We start from the raw sequence: 10,850 nt of genomic DNA, 5'->3' as shown, positions 1-10,850 counted from the left end.
CAGAAGACGTCTCTCGCGAGAGCGGAAGTCTCGCACCGGGGCCCCAGCAAGCCCCGGAAGAAATGCGCGCGGGCGTCCTCGCGTGGGTCAGTGTCTGAGGGACTGCGAGGTGAGATCGTCGCGAGTTCGTGGGCCAGGGGGGGTTCTCTGGGAGGCCCATCGTCCCCTGAGGTGTGGTGGGCACCTGGTCCCCCACTTCCGGCGGGGGCAGAGCGTGCTCTGGCATCGGCCCGGCACCCGGTCCTCCACTTCCGGCGGGGGCAGAGCGTGCTTGGCATCCGCCCGGTGCGCGCGGGACGTGGGAGCCAGCGTGCACGCTCGCTGCTCGCCAGCCGCCTCCGGGTGTCAGCGACCCCCGGCTTTCGTGTCCTTTCCCAGGAGACGCCATGTTCTTCACCGCTGTCCTCCTGCGTGGCCGCATTCCGGGCCATCAGTGGATCGGGAAGCACCGGCGGCCGCGGAACGTGTCCTTCCGGATGAAGGAGAACATGATCCGTCGCCTGGAGGTGGAGGCCGAGAACCACTACTGGCTGAGCATGCCCTATATGACAGCGGAGCAGGAGTACCGCCACGCCGCGGAGCGCAGGGCCCAGGCCTTTGAGGCCATCAAGGCGGCCGCCACTTCCAAGTTCCCCCCGCACAGATACGTTGCCGACCAGCTAGACCATCTCAACGTCACGAAGAAATGGTCCTAACCTGGAGCCATCACCTGTACGTTTATGGATACCAGACTGCTCTGTCCTTACCTGGTCCTGGAACTGAAAAAAAAAAAATGTAATTTATATAACAGTGTGATCCCTTCGACCAGAATCTTATTAAAACAAACATGATTAATAGTTGTTTCATGTAGAGTATTTGGGGCTCTACCTAGGCATTTGGCTCACACCTGTATTCCTCACACTCAGGAGGGAGAGGGAGAAAAATCTTTGCTGGTGTATTCAGTAAAACCCAGCCGCGGGAAGCCAAAAGAAAGAATATTTGGGGCTCTAACCTTGCTACAGGTGCATAATTTCTGATCTATTGCCCTTTTTTGCTGACCTCAAATTTGCAGTAGGCCTGCCTATCTCCAAGTGCTGGAATTACAGGCATTGGCTCCCTGCCCTACTATAAAATGGGGGCGGGGTTGTTTTAGAGATGGGTCTCCCTACTTAGAGTAGAACAGCCTTGAACTCTAGAGATCTACTGGCCTCTGCCTCGCAAGGGCTGGGATTAAAGGCACGTTCCTACACATGTAGCAAAACTAGATCTTTAAACAAAGGGCCTGGAGTTAGTCATAGGGTAACACACACATGAAGCAACAGTTCGAATACACAGATTTTATAAGGAGTCATTCCACTTGACTACTTCTGCCCTCGTCTCCAATCTGTGAGACGAAACTGGTATGAATGCGGCCAAGAAGTGATGTGGAGATCACATTTACAAACTTTCCATCTCGAGAGTATAAAACTTGATTGTGCTGGTGACTGAATTTGGGGTGTCAACTGTTATGCAAGGACTCTACCAACTGAGCTCCATACCCCACCTGAAAGTAGGGGATTTTGTTGGCTGTGGTGGTGGATGCCTTGAACCAGCACTCAGGAGGCAGAGCAGGCAGGTGACCAAGTGCCTGTCTGGGCTACAGAGCTCCAACCCAGCCAGAGCTACAGAGAGACCCTCTCAAAAACAGCAAAACCCGGCAGGGGTGTGGTCCACAGGGTTTCCACAAGGGCTTGTTGTGAGGTATCCACTAGAGAAGACAACTCAGACACAGATTCAAGCCAGTAGAAACTTTATTAGCCAGCTGGTGACTACACTGGGTGCCCCCCCTACCCAAACCACACCTGGGTTGACACTTCAGTTAACAAAAACAGTTAGCCAGAAGCAGAACTACAGAAGCCAAAAAACAAGCATGGTACATTTAGGGACTTGCCCAGAACTCTGGGCTTCGATGGATTAGGTCTTTGTTTTCATTTTTGGCAGGTGTTGCTGCCTCTGTGCTGGGTTCCAAGGCCCAAATGGTACTTCTGTCATGGTGTATGACATTGTGCTAATGTCTGGGGACCTGTTACAGGTTCATCATGTAGCCCAGGCTGACCCACAAATTATCTTCCCACAGTGCTGGGAATATAGGAAGTAAGTTTTTCAAACTGTACTTCCAGCACATATCAACATCTCTACACTTTGGAAGGGCTACATGATGCAGGCACCGAATTCAGTTGAAAAGACTGAACCTGGAAGGTGGTGATGCACACCTTTGATCCTAGCACTCAGGAGGCAGAGGCAGAGGCAGGCTGATCTCTGAGTTCAAGCCCAGCCTGGTTTATAGTGAGTTCCAGAATAACCAGGACTACACAGAGAAACCCTGTCTTGAAAAGCCAAAAATGAAAAAGGTTGAGGGACGGGCTGGAGGTGCTTGCTTACCAGGTTCTAGGGCCAGAATAGGCGAGCGCGCGCGCGCGCGCACACACACACACACACACACACACACACACACACACACACACACACACGGCTGAGGGAAAGCTGCTAGTAGCTAGTTCATTCTAAATCCAGGTTCACTCAGTTGATAATCTTCCAAATACATGGCCATTACTTACAGTGACCAAATGAAGTCTAAAGCCTAAAGCCAATTTTTTGTTGGTGTTGGTGTGTACTTTCTAACGAGCCATTTCTTACTCTGCCAATGACCTTCCAGGGCCCACTGCAGTCTTGATTCTCTCACTGGCTACCTACCATCTCACCATCTTAGACCTACCTTTGCCAGAGAACCCAGGTCCTTATAGGTGCCCACTTGTATACCCACTGCCTAGAAGACAGCTGCTGGGTTTCTAATGCCACCACTCACGCTTGCTCAGGTGCTCAATAAACAGATGGCAAGGAGCCTATAAATCCTGCCATTGGGTGATCATGTATGAAACTTCTTTAAATTTTTATTTTCACTTCATCTTCAAGATCTTTCCCATGAATGCACTTCAATTTTTGTTTTTTGAGACAGGGTCTATGAAGCCCTGTCAACTATGTAGACCAGGCTGGCCTCAAACTCATAGGTATCCTCCTGTATCTACATCCAGAATGCTGGAATTAAAGGCCTACCCAGCACGCTCACACCCTGGGGTGCTCCAAATTTTGTGACTAGTTATAGGAAACCTTTACATGGTTTCATGGTGTCTCTGGAAGTGCAATGGAATAGACACAGGTCCCCCTCATTTACTGTTTTGTAAAAAGGCCTCCAAACAACTAGTTTCCTCTGCTCATTCCTATATCAATTCCAGGCTGCATCTCAGGCCTCCATTTAATTAGTGCTACTTCTTAAGTCTTCATGCAAACTCAGTGTTTCCTTTTGATCACCAGCATGACAATTTAGCTCTTTTCTTGGAATAGCTTTACTTTTATTACAGTCGTATGTGCGCATGTACATGCACTGGCTACTTTGCACGTTGGCTTCCTGGAACCAAACCCGGGACTTCAGGCTGAAGGCAACAGCCGCTATCTGCAGAGCTGTCTCACTGGCCCAGTAGTTTTAAAATAACTGCAAGCCCTGTAGAATGAGGCAGACCACCCTCGAGTGGGTCCACAGTGGTCTAGCATCCAACATCTTTTCATCACTGATGCAGACTATCTACCACAAGTTTTCTGTTTGAAAACCAATGTAGGCACATGGTAGGAAAGTAGGAAAAGATAAACACTGAAGTGGTGGTGGCTATCAACTCCAAGCTCCCCTCTCTGGAAGCAGCTCTCTTGAGTCATGCATGTCTTTGGAAACTCCACTGCACGTGGAAACAGGAGTGGAGTCAAGACACAGGGTACCTCAGTCTTCTGTTGCCTCAAACAGTACTGAAATGGATCCTTTTTTCCCCCAAGGGAGAGCAGGAATACAGTCCCCCCACTACTACAAATTATGCAGCTGAGTTTCCTACATTTGGGAAAATCAAAGGGGTCAGCATCTCTGGAGTACAAAAGATAAGCCTCACCCTGGGAAAACTATCTTTGTGATTATGGAAAATCCACTGCCAGATAAATATAATGAATATTCTTATACAAAGTATGACCCCTAAGGGTAAAATGAGTCAAAGAATGTGAGCACTGAAAAATTTGATGGCCACTGCCAAACCAAACTGGTCTCCTGAAACTAAGGTCAATAAAACACTAAACTCTGATCCTTTTAGAAGATATTTAATTATGTGTATGTGTGTGCCTGTATGCAGGTATATGCACACGAGTATAGGTGCCTGACAAGGCCAGGTGTTAGATCCCCCAGAGCTGGAGTTAGTCACCCTTATAGGTATTGGGAACTGAATTCTGGTCCCCTGGAAAAGTAGTATATACTCTTAACCACTGAGCTCTCTCTCTAGCCCCCTGGTTAATCTAGAGAAATTGAGGAACCACCACAGAAAAGTAAAACTAGCAGATATGAAGCTCATTACAGTTCCTATCTGATTTTTAGTGTTTATTTTGTGGGAAGCTATTAGAGGAAAATAAAACTTCAAGAATTTACAGTTGATTGGAGCCATGTAATCAGCATAGCAAAATAAAAAACGTAATAGAAACTAGGTGCTGAGGTGGTACCAAGGGTGTCAGCCTGTGATGGAGGCCAGGCACTTGGAAAGGTAATGGAGTTGAAATGCAGCCTGGGGTGAAACATCACTCCAACGCTATTAGGGAGCTGGATAGTTGGCTCAGTGCTTAGAAGTGCTTCCCACTCTTCAGGGGAATGTTGGGTGGCTCACAACTGCCTTTAACTAGAGCGCCATAGAATCCAGGCACTAATAGCCCCTTTCCTGTAAGAGCAGCCCCCCCCCACACCAAAAAAAAGCTTAAAAAACAAAACACCCTGTTAGTCATGGACACTAGGTCAAAGACAGTTAACCTCGTGGAAGTTAACATCACAGAACTGCTGAATACCCACAAAATCCTGTGGCCTCAGAGCTATTAGTTGCTATCCTTGTGTATTTTGGAACACCACCTAATGGTGTTATTCTGTTGTTGTGAGACAGAGTCTCAACTATGTATCCCTGGCTTGCCTGGAACTTTATGTAGACCAGACTAGCTTCAACTCATAGACATCCTCCTGCCTCTGCCTCCTGTGTTGGGATTATAGGTGCATACCACCAAGACTGGCCTCAAACCGTGTACTCACTCAACCAGAGGAAAAGGTGTTCATCTCTGTGAGCCTCTCTATTGGCTCTTACACATGCTCTTGAGATTTTAATGGTCAAGATAACATCTATTATCCGTAATTTAACAACCACAGTTCAACCATTTTACACATCTGGCAGTGGCAGATCCTAAAGTGCTGTGTGAAACAAACTGTCTGCCCAGAAAAGCCTAATTAAACTCGTAAGGTTCTGAATAAACTAAACCACAATTTAAGTTGCCTGTCTTAGAGGCTGTTTTCAGAAATTACTAAGCTCTTAAACCAGTGGTCCTCAACCCATGGGTCTCGACCCCTTTGGGGGTCAAATGATCCTTTCACAGGGGTCACAAATCAGATATCCTGCATCTCAGATATTTACATTATAATTCATAACAACAAAGTTACAGTTACAAAGTAGCAACAAATGCAATTTTATGATTGGGGTCACCAAAACATGAGGAACTGAATTAAAGGGCTGAAGCATTAGGAAGGTTGAGAACCACTAAACTAAACAATACTTTTAACAGATTTTCACACTGATCAAAATGAAATTATTTCCTCATTTGGCAAATATCACTTTAAAATGGCAACAAACCATTCCCAAACAAGGCAATTATCTTTATCTGTTTATTAATAAAGTAATTATGATTTCTGAAAAAAAGTTGTAAAATGTGCACATATTAATGTAGGTTAGGCCATTCAAAATACAGAGCAAGGAGTCATGGTCCAGGTTCACACAAATAAGAAATAAATACATGGCTAAGCTACTTGATAGGTAAAGACAACTAAGGTAAACTATATTTCAAACTTGTTTATAGAAAAGCATATTAAATATCACCTTAAATAGTATCCATCTTTTCTTTTAAATGGGCATAGGCTTGTCTATAATCATGTACAAATATAATAAACTAACAGCTTTCTTAGCCCCTTAATACAAATACGATTCCTTGCTTTACATAGCCCAAGAAAATAACAGAGTGAAGTCATTAGAAAAATATGGACCTTTCTGAATCTCTATTGAACTTTAAATTTAAAAATACAGCTTAGATCATATGAAATATGAATTTCAGATTTATATCTTATCTGTACTTTTACATATGTTCTTATTAGTTTGACTGAAATGCAAAAATATGATTTAATATCAGATTAGTTAAAAATACTTATCCACAGCTAGAAGTACTAGTTTGTAGAACGAGATGTAAGCTAAGCATATTTTTGAGTTACTGCCTATTCAATGCCCCAAATACACAGGCTCTAACACTAAGCCCTTAATATAAATTTGATTCAGAGAGAACAGGAGATCTCATGACTCATCTCAAGCATTCCTGTAAACAGTCAAAATTTGCTTTCTGTTAAGAATTAAAATTCAAGTAAACACCATATGTTTAAGCTAACCTGTTATGCTCATAACACATTGAATCATAACCACTATGTAAAAAGTTTTTAAAAAATCATTCTTATGTGAAGAGAAAACTCAACTTTGTAAACATGTTCGTTTCAATAGCTGGTATACTGCAGCTGCTTTGGTTGGCACAGTGACAATGGTCAGGTGCCGCAGGTACTGAGCAGGCCAGTACCTCTGTACCCAGATAAACCAAGTCTCCTGTCTAATGTTTTTAATGGCAAGGGCAAGACCTGAAATTCAACTTCATTTTCTTCACGAATGTTCAAGTGTTTGAAATTTTGGCAAAGCTTAATTTTTGACCTGGTCTCCCCAGCTGACAGCAGACTCAATGCCAGTTGAAATACTGAAGAGCCAGCCTTCCCCGATTCCCATACCACTTGCTACCCCCTAATAAATAGCCACTGTTATGTATGAACAGATTCAGCCTGGACCAGTGGTAGAGGACTTTCCTAGTATGCACAAGGCCCTGGGTTTGATTCCCCAGCATTAAAACAAAACAAAACAAAAACAACAACAAAAGCTAGGTAAATATTTTAGATTGTGGCAAAATGTTGGCTATAAAGGCTACAAAACCGAAAACTAAAAATAGTTTACTCTGCTAATAATCAACTGATAAGAACTCGGAAAGATGATACTTCTACATAATAGTATGTTAAAGGGGCACATTGTGCCAGGTGCATGCAAATCCTCTGATCTAAACTCAGACAGAAGGATCAGGATTCTGCTGAAAGCAGCATGCAAACTACCAGACTGAGGTTGCATTTTTGGTTGGGAATTGATCTTCTTTTCTCTCCTGACTTTTTTGACACAGGATCTCATGTAGCACAGGCTACTTCTGAACTCACTACAAAGCTGAGAATGAACTTGACCTTTTTGCCTCAGGCTCCCAAGTGTTGAGATTGGTAGCGTGGATCAGCATGCCTAGCAGTAATTTGTATCTCTTAATTCACTCTGTTTTTTAAGAATCAAAAATATTAACAATAAAGAGTTGAAACAAAGAGGAATTCATACTACATATCATTTTAAACCACACTTCAAAGCTAACTTACTCCTCTGGTCCAAAGGGGGAAGTTACTTGAGATTCAGAATTAGTGCAGTCAATGAGAATTCAATCAATTCCCCAAACTGCAAAGTTGGAACAGTAGGAGTCTTGATTTACACAGGATCAGGGAATCACAGCACTATCTTTATAATGTTTGATAGACAGGGGAGTCCAGAGATACTTGGTGGGAAAAGGAAAAGCAAGGTTATTTGCAAACTTCAACATTGGGGGATCCTGGGAGTCCTGTAGCTCAGTCCCCTCAGGATGCCCTTTCCGCTGCAATCCCACTGTGTGTACAGACACCGTACAGCCCCGATACCTGCACATCTGAGTGAGGCTTCTCTCTGCTGTCTGTTGCAAGCTATCATGTTGGGTGTATTTCTCTGATAAACAGTGTAAACCGAGAGCAGCATTTCCACACACACTGTCTTTCTATAGAACACTGGACTAGTCTCCTAGGTACAACCGTTCCTGCTAAAGCCGTCAGGCCGCTGCTAGGGAGTCAGGCTTAAGATTTCACATATGAATCAGAGACTGAGAATTTAAAACATAGTGTCTGTGTGCACCACAGTGCACATGTGAATGTCAGAAGACATGTGGGAGTTGGTTCTCTCCTCCCAGCATGTGGCTGATCTCAGGTTGTAGGTTTGGGAGCAAGGGCCTTTATCTACTGAAACATTTCTCCAGCCCAAGACCGGAATTTGTTTTATTTATTTCACTTCATCTGGAGTGCATTTTCAGTCACTGTTTAAGCTGTTAAAAGGTTACTGGAAAGTACCACAGTGATTTTTAGACACAATCTAAACTGAAAATCTATTCATAGCATTTTGTAGCACACATACTTTTAGGGCTAAGAATCTGTTTCACTGTTTAAAATATTCCTTCTACCATTCTCTCTTTTCTTAGCTACTTTCACCTATTCATACTGTGTTGGATCTTGGCCTAGCACGTGAACCTCTGTGCTTCCATGCCATATGAATTCCCCTGAAAATTCAACAAATAGTAATTAAAAAGCAGAGAGTACAGAACATTTCTTTTACTACCATGTGTCCTTTGAGCCTTGGGCACATACTATACCACATGGCTGTAATGCTTCTTTTACTCTGCTCTTTGGATACGGACCCTATGAAACCTGCAAGATTCAAACTCACAGCAATCCTGCCTCAGCCTCCTGAGGGCTGGGATTACAGGCATGTGCCACTTGGCTTGTATTATAATGCTTCTAACTAAACCTTTGAATTATATCAACATCTTCAATGTTCTAAATGATTATATTTAGGTATCTGAATCCTTCTGAGTGCTATTTCATAGCCAATAATAAAAAAATCTTTATTAAAGTGTTGAAAAGTATAAAACAGTAATTATAAATTAGTAAACATCTAATTAAAAAAGCAGTATTTCCTTTCCCTTATACAGCACAAGAATCAATGATTTGGATATCATTTTTAGCCACCATCTGCCCCAGATTGACTTCACCGAAGACAACTTTTTAGTTTGTTTTTGGAGTGAAAATCTAAGTGGATATTAAGGAATAACTCTATTGTTTTAACTCAGGTGTTAAGAAATACAAATGCCATGTTAACATGTGAGGATAGTATCTCAAGACAGGTGTTATTTCCAAAGGAAAATTAGTCACTTTTGAGCTGAGGCAATGCTGCACGAATGGACACTAGAAATTAAGGCATCTTTCTGCTCTGTAGTGCTTCTGTGGAGCCAGCAAACTGTACAAATGCTTCCGTTTAAAAATATATCTTCTGTTATACTTCCATTACTTCATTCCATCCATCATTTTCTTGCAAATAAAACTGAAAATAGTCCAAAATGTGTTTTTATATACCTACAAAAACAGAAATAATTGAATTATTAGTTGGAAGCCAATTTTTCTATTTCCTTAGCTATTTAGTAAATGGCCTAAGGACTAACAAGTTAGAAACCAAACTCTTGAATTCTACAATACCACAGACTTTTGCAAAGAGGGAAGGAGGGATCACTGAGCTTTCAGCCTGCCCTCGGCACCCTGTCTGCCCACTTGGACACCATCCGAGAGTCAGCCTCTCGCATCCACCTACTGCTACAGAAACTTCAGCTGGGAGTTCTCCGACTACATGAGAAGTACCGAGTGGTTGAATGGGGCAGTGTCCACAGATGCAGATCCTGTAGCTAGTTCTTCACAGTGCGGCCTATTCGGCCTGACGAAGGCTTAGAACCGCTGCCTCTGGAGCCTGGGACTCATTTTGTCCTAGGTCTTGGGCCCTGCCTCTAAATGCGTAGGCTCCAGGTCCTCTGCAAAGACCTGACCTCATGATAAGCCTGGAGTGGAGGATGCAGGTACTCCACTTGGCAAGGTCCCAGATGAGATCTTCTGGGAAAATAACAGTAGCCAGGAAGAAAAGGGGATACTAGGTCATAGGTTTGAGACAATGCTGTGTTACTGTGTCTTACAGAACTAACATTAATGACCCTGGAAACCCTTTGTCTGCCTTTAGTCAATCTTCAATTGATCAAACTTCAATAATAAACATCCTTTGTTCGTTAAACTAACCAGTAAGGTACTGCTTCCATGCTTACATGTACATCTTTGTTTGTTTGTTTGAGACAGGGCTTCTCTGTGTAGCTTTGGAGCCTGTCCTGGAACTTGCTCTGGAGTTCCTGGAACAAACTCACAGAGATCCGCCTGCCTCTGCCTCCCGAGTGCTGGGATTAAAGGTGTGCACCACCACCGCCCAGCCTTACATGTACATCTTAAACATTTTCAATTAGTTTCTTCATTAATCTACCAGCAAATGGTTAGTACCATTGTGTTAGAAGTAGTAAGGAAAACGATTTTCGGGCAGAAGTCGGATTGCAGTTGTAGGACAGAACGGCTTAATTGGGGTACATAGTTGGAAAAATGAGGTGAAATATGCAAATAAACTACACTTTGCTGAAGGAAATACCCCGTGCTGTCTTACCTTGCACTCATCAATGGTTAGTTAGGAACAAGTAGTACTCAATTACTTTCTATTGCCACTGCAACATGGTTATTTGTACCTGTGAACATACAATTAATTAGAAGACACAAGAAGAAGTAAGTTTCTGGCTAAAGGGAGAAGTTAATTACACTAAAAACAAGTGATGTGAATATTAATAGGTTTAAAATGCCAACAATTCGCCTCCGTGTAGAAGGCAGGCATGAGCAGAGCGCGTTAGAGAGCGTGTTAGGTTTTGTCAGGTTCATCTGTGGACATGGCCACTGGGCTTAGAAGTTAAGCAGCAAGTGCATGAAACACATCCTTACCAGGAGCCAAATA

General features: G+C 43.3%; 2 protein-coding genes and 1 non-coding gene across 6 annotated transcripts in view; 1 reads left to right on the top strand and 2 right to left on the bottom strand.

The window, feature by feature from the left end:
• Nucleotide 1: 1 nt before the first annotated feature.
• Mrpl57 (mitochondrial ribosomal protein L57) lies at nucleotides 2-839 on the top strand. Its single transcript, XM_028870404.2, has 2 exons — nucleotides 2-109; nucleotides 379-839. The coding sequence occupies exon 2, from the start codon at nucleotides 387-389 to the stop codon at nucleotides 693-695; it is 309 nt and encodes a 102-aa protein (XP_028726237.1). The 5' UTR covers nucleotides 2-109; nucleotides 379-386; the 3' UTR covers nucleotides 696-839.
• Nucleotides 840-3,836: 2,997 nt separating this feature from the next.
• LOC114693905 lies at nucleotides 3,837-4,001 on the bottom strand. Its single transcript, XR_003734619.1, has one exon. It is a non-coding gene; the product is annotated as a U1 spliceosomal RNA (small nuclear RNA).
• Nucleotides 4,002-5,726: 1,725 nt separating this feature from the next.
• Zdhhc20 (zinc finger DHHC-type palmitoyltransferase 20) overlaps nucleotides 5,727-10,850 on the bottom strand; it is a 67,392-nt gene continuing 62,268 nt past the window's right edge. For 3 of the 4 annotated variants that reach the window (XM_028870397.2, XM_028870398.2, XM_028870400.2), the window contains 2 exons: nucleotides 10,512-10,590; nucleotides 5,727-9,397 (listed from right to left, as the gene is read on the bottom strand). In XM_028870397.2, the coding sequence (XP_028726230.1) occupies nucleotides 10,550-10,590 (41 nt within the window). In that variant the 3' untranslated portion in view covers nucleotides 5,727-9,397; nucleotides 10,512-10,549. The remainder of the gene's footprint in view (nucleotides 9,398-10,511; nucleotides 10,591-10,850) is intronic. The other variant, XM_028870399.2, reaches the window with a different exon arrangement.

The sequence above is a fragment of the Peromyscus leucopus genome, chromosome 9 (assembly GCF_004664715.2).
Source record: "Peromyscus leucopus breed LL Stock chromosome 9, UCI_PerLeu_2.1, whole genome shotgun sequence".
Classification (NCBI taxonomy): domain Eukaryota; kingdom Metazoa; phylum Chordata; class Mammalia; order Rodentia; family Cricetidae; genus Peromyscus; species Peromyscus leucopus.
Note: the sequence above shows the minus strand (reverse complement) of the source record. Positions and strands in the feature narration are given on the sequence as shown.

Coding starts and splice junctions, on each gene's coding strand:
- Mrpl57 (XM_028870404.2), top strand. CDS start 387: ATGTTCTTCACCGCTGTCCTCCTGCGTGGCCGCATTCCGGGCCATCAG.